This window comes from Triticum aestivum, chromosome 7D (genome assembly GCF_018294505.1).
Source record: "Triticum aestivum cultivar Chinese Spring chromosome 7D, IWGSC CS RefSeq v2.1, whole genome shotgun sequence".
Taxonomy (NCBI): domain Eukaryota; kingdom Viridiplantae; phylum Streptophyta; class Magnoliopsida; order Poales; family Poaceae; genus Triticum; species Triticum aestivum.
In genome coordinates this window covers 612,663,192-612,681,815 of record NC_057814.1, presented here as the reverse complement: position 1 = coordinate 612,681,815, position 18,624 = coordinate 612,663,192, and the positions used below count along the sequence as shown (strand labels likewise).

The 18,624-nt window shown below is 50.1% G+C and overlaps 2 protein-coding genes across 2 annotated transcripts; both read right to left on the bottom strand.

Annotated features, from left to right (window-relative positions):
• Positions 1-8,263: 8,263 nt before the first annotated feature.
• LOC123166918 (uncharacterized) lies at positions 8,264-8,913 on the bottom strand. The gene has a single exon (XM_044584739.1). It carries the CDS (start codon positions 8,815-8,817, stop codon positions 8,485-8,487), a length of 333 nt encoding a protein of 110 aa, XP_044440674.1. The 5' UTR covers positions 8,818-8,913; the 3' UTR covers positions 8,264-8,484.
• A 4,247-nt stretch (positions 8,914-13,160) lies between these two features.
• LOC123167121 (uncharacterized) lies at positions 13,161-13,806 on the bottom strand. Its single transcript, XM_044584954.1, has one exon. The coding sequence runs from the start codon at positions 13,695-13,697 to the stop codon at positions 13,383-13,385; it is 315 nt and encodes a 104-aa protein (XP_044440889.1). The 5' UTR covers positions 13,698-13,806; the 3' UTR covers positions 13,161-13,382.
• Between the last annotated feature and the right edge of the window lie 4,818 nt (positions 13,807-18,624).

Here is an 18,624-nt window from a genome sequence, read left to right as displayed (position 1 = left end):
ACACTGCCACCACTGCCCGACAGAACTTGTAGAAACACTCTATGCTGGTGGACTCGGCCATGCGCCCAGGAGCTCCGTATGCAAGCATCCTCATCGCTGTCGTGCACTTCTGGATGGAGGTGAATCCAAGGGCGCCGGTGCAATCCATCTTGCACTTGAAGTAGTTGTCGAACTCCCGGATGGAATTCACAATCCTGAGGAAGAGCTTTCGACTCATCCGATAACGGCCCCGAAATGTTTTCTCGCCGTGAAGTGGAGCATCGGCGAAGTAGTCGGAGTAGAGCATGCAGTAGCCTTCGAGACGATTCCGGTTCTTTGCTTTCACCCGCCCCGACGCCGACCCACCTCGCCGCGGCTTTTCATTGCTCGCCAGCAGCTGGGCGAGGGTGGCGAGCACCATGAGATGCTCTTCTTCCTGGACGTCAGCCTCGGCTTCCTCCTCCAGCAGTGCGGCGAGCGCTTCCTCGTCATCCGAGTCCATCGCCGAGGCAGGCAAATCGCCGAACACCTTGCGCCCGGTGGGCGTGTACCCGCCGCTAAACTGCCCCTCCGCGGCCGGAAACGGCGGCCGGAAACGCCCAGCTGCTGTTGGAGGGGCTGCCGCGGCGAAGCTCTGCTATTTTTCTGGCGGGGAATGGCTATCTAGCGGTGACGGGCGGCGGGCGGCGCCGGGATATAGCTAGTGGCGGCCGAGGGCGCGGGGGGTGGGAGGCGAGTCGGGGAAGAAAACCTTGACTTTTCCCCTGACGGTGTGGGCCAGCCGCGCTTTTCCCTTGCACCGACGATTTTCGGCGTCCTGGGGCCGCGACTGGGGCGTTTTTTTTACGCCGGCGCCGAAAAAGTGGCCTGGGGGGCCTGTTGGGGGCGTGGCTGGAGATGCTCTAAACGCTCGCTGTGCCACCTCCTCTTCATTCTGCCCACCAGCTAACCTGCCGTTGCTCAGAAAAAAACCCAGCTAACCTGCTCAAAAAAAAACCAGCTAACCTGCTCAACTGGTTCTCCTCGGAGCTCCTCGTCATCTGCTCCGGCACTAACGACGACGACGCTTGGCTAGTTAGCTTCAACTAAGCAAATCACCCCCAGAATCATTGGTATTATATACTCCCTCCGTCCGAAAATACTTGTCGGAGAAATGCATAAAAATGAATGTATCTAAAACTAAAATACATCTAGATACATCCATTTCTCCGACGAGTATTTCCGGACGGAGGGAGTATACGCAACACGTACACACATATCCAGTCCAATCCAGGTCACTATCTCCAGATCACCATCTCTAGTCCTAGTATGGCATCGAGCGCTTCCAGCAGAGGTACTTCGTCCCCGCCGTCGAAGCCTACCTCAGCGATGCCTGCGCCCACCGTGCACGCAAGCTCAAGGCCGAGCTCGGGAAGGACAGCAAGAACCTCCGGGTCACCGCTGACGACCACGAGGAGGTCAATGACGACTTCTCTGGGACCACCATGAGGAGGCCATTGACGACTTCTCCTGGGCTCCTACCTTCCTTTCATCCCCTTCGAGCACCCTGCCACCTTTGACACGCTCGTCATGCACCCTGATGAGAAGGAGGCCGTCATCGACGACCTCATGGCATCCAAGGAGAGCAAGGAATACTACGCCAAGGTCGGCAAGGCATGGAAGCATGGGTACCTCCTCTATGGATAGCCCAACACCGGCAAGTCCACCATGATCGCCTTCATGGCCAACTTCCTTGACTACGACATCTACGACCTCGAGCTCACAACGTTCAAGAACAACACCAAGTTGCGGAAGCTCTTCATCGAGACCACGGGCAAGTCCATCATCTTCATAGAGGACATTGACTGCTCCGTCGACCTCACGGGAAAACGTCGCAAGGACAAGAAGACCGCAAGCAACAAGGACTCCAAGAATGATGACAAGCCCATGCTACCGGTAGAGCCGGAGAAGGACGACGTCACCAAGGTGACGCTCTCAGGCCTGCTTAACTTTATTGACTGGCTGTGGTCTGCTTACGGAGGTGAGCGGATCATCATCTTCACCACCAAACACAAGGAGAAGCTAGACCAGGCGTTGATCCAGAGGGGCGGGATGGACAAGCACATCGAGATGTCCTACTGCCGCTTCAAGGGCTTCAAGCTGCTCGCCAAAAACTACCTAGATGTCATCGAGCATTAGCTCTTTGCGGAAATTTAGCGTCTACTCAAGGAGATAGACATGTCGCCTGCCGACGTTGCAGAGAACCTGATGCCCATGTCAAAGAAGAAGAGGGAGCCCGACGAGTGCTTGACAAGCCTCATTGAGGCGCTCAAAGAGGCCAAAGAGGATGCTGCGGCCGCCATGGAGGCTGCAGCAAACAAAGCCAAGGAGAAAGAGGAGGCAGAGGTGAAGAAAGCCAAGGAGGAAGACAAAGGGAAGGACAAAGCACCGGAGGAAGCCAATGGAGATATCAACAAGTGAAGTGATCTCAAGCCAGGAAGCCAAGGAAAAAGAGTGAGATTGTTCACTAGTGCTCCCTTGCAAAAGAAAAATGTCGTGATCTCACTTGTAATGCTGCTACATATAAAGTGTGCAACAATACAAAATGCTATCTTTATAAGTAACTATCTAATTTGCATGTTCCATTTTATTTCAGATGTAACACATTCTTTGTATGTATTATGATGGATTTTAGATATGCTTAGTTGATATCAATTTTTTCTCTTGACTCTAAAACAGGTATGTACAAGCTATTTAAGAGGGCCAAGAAGGCGGAATAGTCTCGCTTATATAGTTTCTGACTGCTAACAGTGCCATCATCAATGAGCTTCACTCTAAGGTCTGTTCATGAGAGGGTTGGGCTTCCTTCAATGCTAGGGCTGAAATTGGAGAATAAACAAGGGGTTGACATGCCTGTGAAGTTCTATTACACTAGTACAAAACAGGGCTTTCGTCACAGGGCAATATTCACATTAGTCCCGGTTCAGTCACGAACCGGGACTAATGTGAGCATTGGTCCCGGTTCGTGCGGCTAAGGCATTAGTCCCGGTTCACCTGGGCCCTTTAGTCCCGGTTGGTGCCACGAACCGGGACTAAAGGGTGTGATGCCCATTAGTACCGGTTGGTGGCACCAACCGGGACTAAAGGTTAGTCCTTTAATCCCGGTTGGTGCCACCAGCCGGTACTAATGGGCTTTGAGGCATTAGTACCGGTTCATGGCACGAACCGGTACTAAAGGGCCCATCAAACTCTACCCCCCCGGACCACCTTTTCAGTTTTAGAAAAAACAAAAGAAAATGATGGAAATGTCAAAAAAATAAAATAAAATAAGTTTCCCATGTGATATGTGGTCTAGTTGTTGGGAAAATTAACAAATATGAATTTCGACTTTATTTGCAAAATCTCTCTGGAATTTCTTAAAATAGGCATAACTTTTGCATACGAACTCGGATGAAAAAGTTTTTTATATGAAAAATCATCTACTCGAAAAGTTACATCCGAATTTAACGGGGGGAACCTCGTTAAACATTTTCAAAATCCTCAAAAACCTAACAGAAAAAAAGTTACGGGGCTTTTAAGATCTGGAGAGGCAAAAAAATTCAAAAAAATTCAAACTGTGGTCAAACTAATTATTCTAGAATATTAATGTTACTAAATAATTATTTCAGTTTTTTTGAATTTTGGTCAAACAGTGGTCAAACAATGGTCAAACTAATTATTCCAGAAATATTAGTGTTACTAAATAATTATTGTTTTTTAAAACAATAGTTTCAAACTCAAACAATGAAATGTGTCACTTCATGCTCAAGCTAAATTCCTGAGGGTTAATAGAATTGACATCTTACTATTGTCAGGAAAACAACAAGTGCAGACTTGGAAACGAGGGAGAATAGAACCCGGAAGTTAAGCGTGCTCAGGCTGGAGTAGTGAGAGGATGGGTGACCGTCCGGGAAGTTAGATGATTTGGAATGATGAGGGGTGATTAGAGATTAGAGGATAAATTGAGCAGTGATGAGGGGTGGTGATTAGAGATTAGAGGTTAAAATAATTCAGAAATTTGAAAATCAAAAAAAATCGCAAAAAAAATTTCAAAAAAAATATCATAAAATTTCAGACTGCGTCCACGTGGACGGCCTTTAGTCCCGGTTCGTGTAAGAACCGGGACTAAAGGGGGGAAGCATTAGTAACGACCCCGGGACTAAAGGCCCTTACCAACCGGGACAAAAGCCCCCTTTTCTACTAGTGTTAGGTATGCTTCTCTCTCTCCCCAAATCTTTTGGTTCCTGAAGCACAAACCCTGTCAGTTTGTCCATATGTAGATTTTTTTTCCTTCTTGTTGGTGCACTATTCTCGGGTTTTTTGTGTGTTTCTTTCGTGCGGCCAGCTTGACCATTTACTCTGGAAGGAGTTACACAACTAAAAAAGAGCGAACAAGTTGAGATTCTTTTGTCTTGTCTATATCGTTCCTACAATGTTGTTTGGGTTGATTTTCTTGCTTTTTTGTAGTTTGTGGAGAGAGTTAAGTAGTAGGGTAGCCTTCATATGGTGGCGATCGCATGCTGTGCAGCCAAGTGTAGTTAATTTGATGGTTCATGTTACAAGAAAAATCATTCATCTGTTTGTAGGTTTCAGGTTCCTTTTGTTGTGAGGTGCTCCATGGCCCTTTGCTTGGTTGCTCTGTGGTGAGGCAACAGAGATAATTAGCAGTCTTGTATACTAACCAAGAGAACATCAATTTCATGATTTTGGGTATTGGGTTCTCTTTGCTAAACCAGCTGCAGCTAGATGAGAGAAGTAGTAGGTAATATCAGGTGCATAATCTCTATCAGTCTGTATTCTAATGACTACTGATATCCCCTTTCCTATAGTGTGGCACTGAATCAATAGTCATTTTTGCACAATCATGTGTCATGTTCCTTTACAAGTCATATAATATCAAGAGACCACTTATGGAACTGTTCAGATTTTTATGGCAGCCCTAACTTCGCTAGGTAATAACTTTATTTGGTCTTTATCCAACTGGTTTTTATCATATCAAATTACTGCAGAGCGTACTGATTTTTTTGTCACCTAGCAACGGTGCCTTTCAGTTCAACTAGCAGTTTAAACCTCCGAAGGTTTAAGGTGAACAATGAGATATTTTTGGGTTTGTTTGAACTGTTGTGTCTGTCCACTTGAGTGCCTCCATATGTGGTTCTCCTGTTGCGTTAGTTATATTTTTATTTTTGATCATCTTGCCCAAAACTAAAGTTTCACTACATGAAAAATGACTACTTTATTTTATACCATGTTATCCTCTTTCTCTTCCCCACAGGACAGTGTCTCCCCGCGTTCTCGATCCGGCGCCGCCACATATCGTGATTCTGTATCGGGCGCAGGTCGTCGCCATAAGAGAGCCTGGCTGGTGTGGTCTTCATGCTTGGTGTGGAGAAGCACGGGAGGATGAGTAGGACGGGCATGGGGAAGGAGCAGCCAGGCCGGAGCTCCGGCGTTGCTCGCTTCATGGTCGAATGGAGCCGGCCATCACTATGGGCTGCTGGTCGCCGGTCGTCGTTCGCCAATCTCAGTTGCTCATCTTTGGCTTCGCCATCTTCCTCCCCTGATCATGCATCTATTTTAGATCATATAATTATGCTATATCATATATGTTCTTTAGTTCAGACTTGTGCATGTGCATGCATTGGCATTGATTTAGACAGAGATATTGCATGATTTGTACATAGAAGGAGTACGGATGATCTAGGAATAAATGTTTGAATAAAGTTAGTAGTGAGATTTAGGTAGAGGTTACCTGCACTGTTCTGTTTTATGTAGATTCTAAGCTGCAAAATCATACATGGTCCTGTTAGTAATTTGTTTGAGTAGTGAGTTTACGCATTTTCCCTTGGAATGTTTGTATGTGTGATCACTTGCTTTTAGGTTCCTAGTGGTATATCATGAGAAGTTTTTTACTTTCCACCGGGTAATCAACTACATCTTTAGACGAATACACTATTCAGGACCAGGAACATTAAGATTTCTAATGTTGTTTTCCTTTCAAGATTGCAGTTTTCATAAGCCTTAGATAGCTAAGGTACATAGTTTTCATTGAAAAAAAAAATTACTGTTCTCTCATCTCCTATATGGTGTCTAAGAAATACTAATGTAGACACTTCAAAAAATTTAAATACCTTCTGGCCAATTATGTGGGGAAGGTTCAGCAAGCCGGCCCTCGTGTTGCAGTAGAGTGGAGCCAGCAATTTTATGATCGGTCTCTAAATATTTCAACTTGCACAGTTTGAATTAGCTTCACATGGTATATAGTTTGAACATAGGTATTCCTTAATTTTTCATATAAAAGGTTTAGAATTATTACCCTCAGTGCTAAAACTCGAAGTTACTAACAAATGCAAACGTTTATGTTACAAAAGGTTTAGAATCATTACCCTTGATGCTTGAATTTGGACCATTCACCTTACTTGGGTAACATAGAGCCAAATGGCACATTGTCCAAATATACGTTCAAAACACTTTGGGTTTGACATGTTCTCCATCCTTGATCAAACATGAAATTACTAAAAAAGGTAAATATTTCTCAACACGAACATGGTTTCAAATGGGTCTCTGCGCCATTTGGCGCATCGGGTCATATGACGATCAACAAAAGTCTGTGGCAAAGACTTATGAAAATCTGTGTTTATGCCAAATTTCTCTTTCGAACAATTATATATAGCAGCTTCATGATCATTGAGTTCCGACCAATGTAACAAAAAGGACATCGTATACAAGGAAATCGTGAATTGAATGACTCCGCTCTGCTTTTGTTTTAGAACTTTGTGGTTGCTTGAAGATTATAGCTTGCTTCCGTACCGCTAAGCTATAATTCAGTCAACAACAGGTTCAAATACCGGCGCGGCGTAATGCCGCGCTTCTGCACAGCTAGTATACTATAGATCCTGTGTAACTGTTAACCTATGGTTCACCCCTGTTTTTCTGAAAGAAAAGAAGAAGAAAAGTGTAGAGGAAGATTTCTTTTATTTTCTGAAAAAAGAAAAACAAAGAAGAAAGTGCAGATGAAGAATTTTCATTTTTCTCAGTATGTGACAATTGGGGCGAAAGCTCCACTCGTGAGCCGTGACGAGCGGATAGTAAAAAATAAACCCAAATGATAATGCCCACAAGTGTGACATGTTTATACATTACCCACACGTCTTGATCCACGTTGACTCTGTTTTGCACGAATCCTAAAGAAATCTGTTAGAATCTGAGTGCCACGTGGGCATCATCGTGTGTGGGTATTGGAGAGTTCGCCCACATGCCCCGCAGCACGCCGTTTACCAGTTGCGTTGTGTGGGCGAACTAGTTTCTGCCACACAGCCACCACCTAGTCCACGCGCGTGTGGGCGAACTGCTTTTCGCCGACATGACACTCGTACGTTGTTGGATGGCAACTGCAGTTTCGTCTACGTGGCAACTAGGTAAATACATATGGCAACTATGTTTCGTTGCTAGACGGTAACTACAGTTGCCCGTACGTGGCAACCAGATAAACACACATGACAACTGTGATTAACCAATTGTTTGATCATATGTGGCAAGTAGTTAATCACACACGGCAATTATAGTTTGATTACACACGGCAACTACCATAAATTAGACATGACAATTATAGTTAACCAAAATAAAGAGAATTGCCATGCTTTTACAGCTACATTTGCCATCCCGGATGGCAACTAAATCGTCATCCCACGGATACCTAACGTGGTTGCGCCAGAACGTGTGGTCATATTTGCTTCGTGCCACACGCGAGGGTGGGGATGAGTAGTACTTGTTGGGCGTGTGGCACGAAGTAGTTGCGCCCACACGTGTGGGCAATTCTAATGTTCGACAACACACAGCCTGTGTGGGCCGCCTCCTGCTCACGCCACACATGATGTGAGGGCGGATGTCTAGTACACCACACGTGTGAGCGTTATCAGGACCCAAAATAAAAGACCTGGCTCGATATTTTTTATTGTTCCCAAGTCAAATAAAGAGAGATATTTTTGACTGTTCGCTAATCCTTTGCAGCACCCTTTCACCCACGTACATCGTTGGATATACGCGCAGCCCACACGGAGGAATAGGATGGCGACGGCATATGACTCTGGTTTTTTTTTCCTTTTCCTTTTTTGCGGATAGACGGCAGATGATTCCGATTCCCACCCGCCACCAACCCAAATACCCAATTAAAGGGTAAACTTCCTTCACAGTTCATCATCCAAAAGAAAAGGAAGCCTTTTCCGGATCAAACCAATTCTTCATCTTCTTGCATTGAGAACCGACGGAACATTAAAATTGGTTGATTGATTCCTATATATGTATACATGATGCTACTGATACACTGCTACTACTGACCGCTGCGATTTGCACGGCCGTATAAGCTGCTTTCACACAGCAGAGTTAATACAATTTCACTTGGAGAAGAAGAAGAATCAGAGAGACAAAAGCTACAGAAGCAGCAAAGGACGGCCGCTAGCTACCACTACCACGATTCGGTTCCGGACTTCAGGCGATGGCAACGGCTCTGGAGGCCGGCGCTGGCGGCGAGGGCGGCAGGCGAGAGTTGAAGTTCCGGTACCGGAAGGCTGCGTCCTCTGCTTCCGCGCCGTCGTCGCTGCCGCCGTCGTCGAAGTTGAGCGCGTAGCTGAGCGGGTCGTACCTGAACTCCCCAGCGGCCGCCACGCGCCTCCTCCACCTGGCCCTGCCCCCGCTTTGCGGCCTCTCCCCTGCGCTGCCTGGTGAGGAGGGGGAGCCGAAGCAGCCGCACACGGTGGTCCGCAGCTTGTGGCGCAGCGACGGCGGCGAGTACGGCGAAGTGGAGGAGTCCACAGCGTCCATGGCGTCTGCCTTGGTGCTAGTGTGCTTCAGCGGGTAGAAGCTAGAGATGGATATGGGCTGTCGAGTTCTGAGAGTGTGTGACAGTGTGCTCTGCTGCTGGAGAAGGAAGGCGGAGGTGGGCGGGACTAAATAGGAGGGGCGGCAAAAGACGGATAAGGACAGGGCCGACGACGGCATGGAGGGCAAGAGACGCGCACGCGGGGCCGACTCGCCGTAGCGCACGCGTGCGGTTAGACGTGAGGGTGTTCTGGGGATTTCGCAGGTGTCGGGGCTCCGGAGCCGTTGGGACGGGAGGAGGGCGATGTCAACGGTCGGTCGTTTGTGCAAGCTGTGATAATAACGGTAACAGTGGTAGCTTAGCTGCTTCAGTGCACTTACAGTTACAGGCTTTGATTGTTGCCTTTTCAAGTGTCAAACAGTTGGCACTTTTTTTCTCTTTTGGAATTGGAGATCAACATCTGATGCTCACGCGGACGTACGCTATGCCTCCATTCACGTACTACGTTCGCATCATACAGAAAAAGAGCATGATAAAAAGAATTGACACGGCCGAATCGATGGATGCGAACGCCGACCGAATAGGATGCCAAACCTCCCGGCGGGGTCAAAGGTTCCGTACTCACGAACGGACAGGATCAAGGCGAGGATCCACGTCTGCCTTTTGATTCCCGTGACGGCGACAGCGGCGCTGCTCGAGTGAGCGCTCGGTCAAAACGGGCACCTCGCCCAAGAAGAAATATCCTGCCTCCGTCTCCGTGCACCGTTGGTTTGGCTTGCAGTCTGCAGAAGCGACCAACACAACACGCACGACGGACAATGCACATCGGAGATGTCCACGACGACGGTGCCGGGCACCGGGTGGACGGGCGTGTAGGAGGGCTCCGGCTCCTCCTTCTCCTCCTACTAGACCTCATGCATGTAGGTGAACACTTCCTCCTCCGAATCCACTGCATCGGCAAGTAGCCCCGCGGCGATCCGGGCTTCGCGCCTTGCCCAGATCTGCTCAAGGAGCTGCAGCCAGCGCTCCGGCGTTAGAAATGGGTGACCCCTTATCCGGCGGTGTGGGGGCATGGCTACTAGTGGTGGCAGATGGGGAGAGGAAAGTGGCGTCGGCGGCGGACGAACGGAGGAAAATATGGAGGGGTAGGGTTTCGGTGTCGGCGGTCGGCTTAAATAGCCGGGCTAGGCACTACACAGCCCGACACACGACGACATTGGTCCGACGGAGGAGACGAGCTTCGGACCGCCGAGTTTCTGGGCGATTCCGCGTGGACCCCGACGTCAGTCCGACGTGGTGGACGCGCCCGGGTGCCCCATATCCGCCACCATATTTGGGCCGGATATGAGGGCTGCCGATCAATACGGATGTTTGAGGCCCATTTTAGGCGCCCGACTGGGTCGAAATTTCGTGAGCGGTCAGTGGCCAGGCGGCCCATCCAGGCGTTTGAGGAGGGTTTAGGGTGCCCGGCTGTAGATGCTCTTAATCAATCACTTCATGCTCTTGAAAGGTCGAAGGCTTAGAGAATATATTAAACTCGTTTTTTTAATCGCCAACAGAAGTTTCTAATCGTCACAAACTGAGAAGGGTGATTTGAACACTCCCATTACATAGCTTGGGACAACCTGGGCTACAAATTTTATCATGACCTATTTGGTCGCCTGCGAGAGCGTTCAAATGTTGTGTCCAAGTTCAGCCTAGGCTACAGATTTTATCATGACCTATCTGGTCGCCTGCGAGAGCGTTCAAATGTTGTGTCCAAGTCATGCGACTGAATAGTGGACTTATCGCTCAGCGGCCGTCGGTGTCAAAACCGGCGAATCTTGGGTAGGGGGTCCCGAGCTGTGGATCTTGGGTCAATGGGGAACAAGGGACGAATGAGACAATGTTTAGCCAGGTCCGGGCCCTCTCGAAGAGGTAAAACCTACATTCTTCTTGATTGTATTAAAGTGTATACGATGGTTACGGAGTCAATCTACCACGAGATCAAATGAACTAAACCCTAGGTAAGTAGGATGATAGTTGTTCTTCTAGCCTCTACGGACTAAACCCTCTGGTTTATATAGACACAAGGGATACTAGGGTTACACATGGTCCGTTACAAGGAAGGAATAAACATGCTGATTCTCTTATCTTGACTTGGAGGACACACCAAGGCTTCAAAGATCTCCTGTCCGGACATGGAGCCACCGTATAAGCTCGGCCTTCTAGTAGTCGCGGAGCGGCCCACCTGTCTGGCCCATAAGAGATAGGCCGGTAGCCCGAGGACCCCCAGTCCGGGACTCCCTCAGCAGCTCCCCCACCCCCAAGAAAAGCTTACGGTTTCTCCGACTCCCGCCGATGTCGTCGTCGTTCCGTCTCATCTCCGGGAGGGCTCTGTTTTTAGATGTTCTTTCGAGTTTTGTTAGGATTTGTGTCCTGCTCAGGAAGACGAGACGGCGGCGGCTACCTGAAGATGGAATAAAGTTCTCCCCGCCTAGCCCCCATCTCGGTGGTATGTCTAGAATCGTCGGTGGGCATGTGGAGGTGTGTCTCCGACGGATCCGTCCTTGATGGATTTTTACCATCGAAATGAGGAAGTTCAACACGCGGAGCAACGAGAAATTGATCAGAACTCTCTCTATGAAAGGGATCGAGATGGGGAGATTTTTTTTGGGTAACTTGGCTCACACTCATCTCTGTCCGGAGGAGGAATATAAGCATATACCTTCCCTCGTTAATCCTTATCGAATCTAGTGGTGCTGGCGGCAGCCTCTGCATCCGCAGCGGCAGGCAAAACTAGAAGGAATCTGCTCGCTCCCGTGCCAGCTGGATCTCCTCGAGCTTCAGCATCAACGTCAATGTGGATCTTTTTTCGTTAATACACAAAGCTTACATATCATTCATTGATAGGTAGAAAGCTATACAATGTCGGGTATTACACCTAGGGACGTACACGACAAGACGGCGTTAAGTGCAATACCTGAGTAGCCCGTTGAGACCGAAAATCAACCTATACCAACAATGTTGTGTAGCCCGTTGGCTCTGGCACGAGCCCGTAGTTGCACCTCCTGTCGGATGTTCTCGGTTAGGCAGCTGACGGAGGGGCGTAGCCCATCAAAGACGCAACCATTTTGATGCTTCGAGAGCTCCCAAGTCGTGAGCAAGACCAGAGAGTTGAAGCCTTTGCGAGCACTCGCAGGGAGATCAACATCAACATCAATGTGGATCTGGCTGATGTCGACACTGAGATCGTGATGAACTCCTTCTAGCTTGGCGAAGAGGCGACGATTTAGCAGAACTTTCGTCCAACATCTTGTGGACTTCCCTGATGGTCGCCGTGCACTGATCCTCAAGCTTGGGATCGATGTCATCATCGAAGCCATTCCGAAGCAGATCACATATGCGCCTCCCTTTTGTTGTCAACTCCTTGATCGCGAGAAAACCTTGTGGCGGGTGTAGTGGCTGTGGCCCGGCAGTGCCAGGACGTGTCTCTGAATACCAGATTGTTAGCACTACTAGTTAAGCTACGGGATCATAGCCATGGTGCATTGAATTCAAGATAGGGTTTGCATTTCAGAGGAATTCCACCCAACCTCCATCACCTATGTTCTAAAGATTACAAGCCGACCGAATGGCCTTTCTTCTCCGCCAAGTACTCCTCTCTACGGCTAGCTAGTACCCATTCGCAGCCTCAAAGCCGGGCTGGTGGACGAACGGCCCTTTTGGGCCGGGCCACCAGCCCATTTCCTTTGTTTGAATCCTTGTTTGCGGTTGGAGACCGGACAGTGCAATCCCGAGATTCTTAAAAAGGAAAAAAGAAAAAGAAAAGACAGTGTAATGCCCGTGGAAGGGTGGTTTCTACGAAACAGCGGAGATGATACCGCGCATGTTCAGCGACCGGCCAAAGTCAACTTGGGGTGAATACGAAACATGAGTGGAGGCCGAGGCCGGTCGTATAGTCTCGTTCGAATGCTACCGTGCTTCGCCCCTGTTTTTTCTGAAAGAAAGGGAAGTGCAGAGGAAGTTTTTTCTTAGCGCGAAAGCTCCAGCCGTGAACCGTGACAAACTGCACGAGTTGGTTCTTCTTCAGATTCGTTTGGTGTGTGTGTGGTTGGTTCGATATTTTTGACTGTTGGCTACTCGCTAATCCTTTGCAGCACCCTTTTACGGTTTTACCCACGTACTGTTTGTACATGGTTGGATACGCGCAGCCCACACGGTGGATGGCGACGGCCGACGGGAGATGATTCCACCCACACCACCAAGTCAGAGGGAAACTTCGTTGACGGTTCATCATCCAAAAATATTCCGAACGAAACCAATTCTTTATCTCCGTGTAGTGTTGGCTTGCATTGAGAATTGATGGAACATTAAAATGGACTGATTGATCCTTATATGTGTAAGTACATGTTGCTATTGCTAGTTTGCTACTCCTCGGTACGTACGTTTCCCCGGCCGTATAAACTGCTTTTACAGATGTAGTGATTCACTGATTCAGACATTCAGTCTCGCTCAGAGAAGAAGGAAAACCAGAGAGACGGAAGCTACAAAAAGTTAAAACGGACGATCGCTGCCAACATTCAGTTCAGGCAATTGCGACGGCTCGGGAGGCGGGCGTCGGCGAGGGGGGCAGGCGCGAGTTGAAGTTTCTGTGCCTGAAGGCGGCGTCCTCCGCGTCGTCGTCGCTGGCGCCGTCGTCGAAGTTGAGCGCGTAGCTGAGCGGGTCGTACCTGAACTCCCCCGTGGCTGCCACGCGTCGCCTCCACCTGCTCCTGCCGCCCCCCGTGTGCGGCCTCTCCCCGCCGCTGCCCGGCGAGCCGAAGCAGGCGCAGACGGTGGTCCGCAGCTTGTGGCGCAGCGAGGGCGGAGAGTACGGTGACGAGGACTCCACAGCGTCCATGGAGGCTGCCTGCGTTGGTAGTGTGGTTGAGCTGGTAGGAGGTGGAGTTGTGGGAGAAGAGTTGTCCTGTGTGAGTGAGGAGGTGGGGATTGGCAATGGCTGGAATGGATGGAGAAGGAAGGACTAAATAGGGAGAAGGTAGAAGGACGGATAAGGACAGTGAGAGGGCGACGGCGAGACGCGCACGCCGACGGGGACGCGGGGAAGCAAAGGAAATCAGCTATCGCCGTAGCGCACGCGTGCGGCTATACGTACAGGCGTGAGGGTGTTTCGGAGATTTCGCAGGTCTGTGGCTCTGGAGCCGTTGCGACGGGATGTGGGCGATGGCAACGGTCGGTCCTCGTGCAACCTGGATGCTGAGTAGTAGTAACGGTAACAACAGTGGCAGCCTAGCTCGCATCTGTTCTTTTATGAAACGTTAGCCTCAATCACGCGGAGGTACGACATACTTAGCTCCATTTTTACGTTCCCATCATACATAGCAGAACAGAACAGAAGAGAACATGATAGAAAGCACACGGCGGGCCGAAAGGAAACGAGAAAAAGGCCGTGTTTTTTGTGTGCGTGCGGAATGAATCCACTCAACAAAAAGGAAAAAAAAAAGTGAACGCCGGCCGAATCGGATGCATGCCAAACCTCACGGACGGGTGAAAGGTTTCGTTCCTACGCCCCGCGCCAACGCCCAACGGACGGACAAGATCGATCGAGACGACGATCCACCTCTGTCTGTCTGCTTTCCATTCCCGCGACGACAACGGCGACTCTGCTCGGTCAAAAGTCAAAACGTGCACGTCGCGAGAGCAGAAAAATATCCTGCCTGCCTGCCTCCGTGCAACTGCAAGCGCCGTTGGGTTGGTTTCCCTGCTCCTGCTCTCCACGCAGCCGGCCTGCCTGCAGACGCGACAACACGCACCAGACGGTTCCTCAATTTTCCAGCTGATCAGCACCTGAAGGTTTTCTGCTCGCGTGCTGGCCCTATGCACTCATTTTCCAGCTGATCATCATCTGAGCTGATCTGATCAGTCCACCAGTGATAGTGCAATGCCCATTTAATCAACCCCTCGATGCTCTTGCAATGCCCACTGGCCCGGTGTGCACAGGTGATCCGCAGGAAAGCGGTGGCCCGTTGAAGCCAGCGTGGAAACCCGCGGAGCCGGAGGGCCTGTCGTATGGCAGGGAGGGCGCCGGCTGTTCCGCGGCCATGGTGTAGACTGGCGACGGTGACGTCCCGGCCAACTAGGCCGGAAGCTGGGACGGCGAGGGCGGGAACCGCACTAGCTGAATCGGCACGCCCGCCGGCGCGGTTGTAGTCAGCTCGGTGCTGGGCGGCGGAGACGCCGGTAGCGGCAGCTGCTGCTGCCTGGAAACGGCGGAGGCGGCGGGCGCGGCCATCGCCGCGGCCGGCCATTGTGGCCAGATCGGGGCGGTGGCGGGGGCTGGCTGTAGCTGCAGCGTGGGCTGCGGCGGCCCGACCAGCGTCGCAGTGGCCCCGGGGTGCAGCAGCTGCCAGGGCGGTGGCGGCGAGGACCCTGGTGGCGTGGGTGACGCGGCGAGGGCCGGCGCCGGCCATTGGGGCGCGGCGGCGGGCGGCGGCTGAAGCGGCCAGTGGTGGTGTAGAGGCCCGGTCGGCGCCGCGGGTGCCGAATACCACGGCAGGGCGGCTGGCCCGGTTGCGGCGGCCGGCGGCGGCCCGTAGGGGCGGCTAGGTATAGCCGTATCCCCTGGACGGCGGTGACGAGATTGTTGAGGACCCCGGTGATCTCCACCGGGAGTAGACGGCGGCCGGTGGTGCGGTGGAGGGCGCCGTCATCTGGGTGGTGGCGGCGCCGGAGGATGCGACCAGCGGCGCAGACGGAGAGGGCAGCGGCGCGGTGGAGAAGGCCAGCGGCGCGGTGGTGACGGTCGGCAGCGGAAGCGACGGGATGGGCGGCGGGCGAAGACATGATCGGAACTGAGCTACCTGATACCAAGGTGTTAGGAGTTACGGCGGAGATTGTAGGGAAAAGATGGAGGAAGACGATGTCGAGGACGCGGCGGCCGGCGGCTGGGCGCCGTCCTTGCGTGGTGGAGAAGAGGCGGCGGCGGCGCAAGAGGCAGCTAGGGTTAGGTCTCCCAGCTCCCTAAGGGAAGCCGAGCAAATACTGATTGCTTCTCGCTTGATTAGATTGATACATCTCCTCTCCTTATATAGAGAGGTTTACTTGACTCCTAAGCAAACGACCCTAATAACAATAAGTTAATTGGGCCCTAATAACGATAAGATAACGTGGGCCATAGTTCAGTGGGCTAAACCCCTAATATGCCGGTCATAGTAGTAGTGGTATGCCCAGTTGCCCATGATCTATCTATCTATCTGTCGACTGGGATAAGGATCGATTCCTTTCCTTGATCACACCATCAGCAAAGCCTACTACTACTACTTGACAGATATAATCTATTAGTACTACAAGAAAAGAAAAAAAGATCAACGAGCGGTCCACGGCAAAACCACATGCGAGAGGAATGGTATCAATCAATCAATCCATCCATCGACCTCACATGCTAAATCTTTCTTTACTTCCTACTTGCTGCATATCTAATACTAGCGCGCTTTATAGTTGACTTATTACGCTTTCTAAGTGCCTCACGCACAGGCCACGTCAACACCATTCACTGATGTTTCGCAAAAAAAAACACCATTCACTGATGTACTGTATAATAATCCTGCATACAATTGGCAAAGACAGAACAGGGACAAGGCCGGCGAATATAGCGGAGCCCTGTCACACAAGTGTCAACATTCCTCTCACTGTCATAGGCTCATAGCCAAAACAAGCTTCTGAAGAAAACTGTACTATGTTTTGCATCCTCATCTTCTTTACAAACACTGCATCACAAACTGCTTTTTAAATTCCAGAGCCACGCTCTTAGTTTCAGCAGGGACAGCCACACGGTCGATCGATACTACACCAACTGAATCCCGGATCCAGACAACTACAACATGAGAGCAAGAACAACAACATGCTCTACATACACATGAGCCAGCCAGCCAAAATTGTAGATTAAGAGCATCTTCTTGTAGGCGAGGCGACCACATCCGCACGCGCAAAGTCCACGTGACCAAGATCGCAACCACTTCGAGTTCTGACGACAAGGGTGTTCATCTGACAATGACTCTGATTCATCGACTCTGTGCAACACAAGACATGAGTTAGTCAGCGATGCAAAACAACTTTCAGCTCAGATTGTACACATTCAGTAGTAGTTTAAAAAACGCAAGCTAAATGGGACATATTACAGTGGGGGCTATACTGTATATACAGAGTATCACAGGCAGAAGCAGAATAGCATTTGTGTCCCGTTGGTAATATTGATCTCAGCTGGATTTGAAATTTTGTAACCGTAAACACTCAACTTTTATGTGTTTAGCGCCATAACTTGCGCAATGCACGTTGGATCAATAGCTAGGTAGAGGCATGTATAAGCTTAACATAACAGTTCTCCTAAACAACAGCTGAGCTATTTTTCAATCGGTGCAGAGTCAAATTTTTGTCTGTTAGATTTGGTGGCGTCTGCCCAAAAAACTGACCCGATTTTGAGAGGTCGAGCTGCTGGTAGGGGAAGGACAAAAGCGTCCGGCACCGGCAAAGGAGGTCAGTCTCCACTCCGGATTTAATCTACTTTTCTGTCAGTAAGGTGTGCCCCTTTTGTCTTAATTTGGTGCACGGGGACTCCATGGTTGGAGGGAGTTGAGATCTGTGGGTTCATCAGTGTGTAACTTCACTTCATCTGGATCCAGTCTGCAGTTAATTCTGTCTTTTCTGCGAAAGTTTTCAGTTAATTTCTGACACCCGTTTCTGATACAAATCTCTGGCGTCCATTCTTTTTTTAGAGGAAAGGCATACGCCTGACTTTATAAATAAAGCCATAAGGCAGGTAGCAACAGGATCACCGAAAAGTATCAAACACACCCAAGCCCCAACGCTGGGCAAGACGACGAAGGATAAAGTCAGGTACATGGCTCCCACGCCAGTACACGGCACGCAGGCCGGAAGAGAAAGAACCAACTAAAGCTAAAGCATCTGGCCCAAAAGAAGCAATCAAGCATCCTGCTCTTGTCTGCATAACTGAGACGCCGTGGTCCGGATTTTGTAGATCAGCATAGAGAGCGCCTCTTGGTCGTCGACCTTAGTCAATGATTTCCACTGCTGCAGGAAAGCACACGATTTAAATAAGCAGTCAGCCGGTTTAGCCGGAAACACGTGCTCGATAGTAAATTTGTTCCTAGTAGTCCACAGAGACCAGCATAAAGCCCCCAAGCCCATCCAAAAGATGCGTCTAGATACACCGGAGAGGTTGGAAGCCAAGCTGCGCAACTCGGCAAAGGAGGCAGGGGCCCAAGACATATGAAGCCAGTCCCGCACACAACTCCAAATAAGCTTAGCCAGGTGACAGTGAAAAAAGATATGATCCGAGTCTTCCACATCACCGCAAAGAGCACAGAACTGGGAGCCCGGCCCATTTCTCTTACGAATCTGGTCAGCCGAGGGCAACCGGCCTCGAAAGGCTTGCCACAAGAAAATTTTAATCTTAGAGGGAATACGGGCCTTCCAAACTTGGGAAAAACGATTGGTAGGCGTGCCACCAACGAGCTTAGAATAAAGCGACTTAACAGAAAAACGCCCAAAGGCAGAAAGCGGCCAAAGCACCGAATCCCTGACCGTCGAGAGCGTAGGGAAGAGGGCAGTAAGATGTTGCCAATCTTCAAACTCTACAGGCGACAGAGAACGGCGAAAGGCCAGGTTCCACCCCTGGGATGCAAGCTTCGCAATCGAAATATTAGGGTCAGAGCAGTAAGAGAAAAGGGTAGGGAAGGTCACCGAGAGAGGCGAATCTCCACACCACCAATCAAGCCAAAACCGAATCGAGGAACCGTCCCCAACAACAA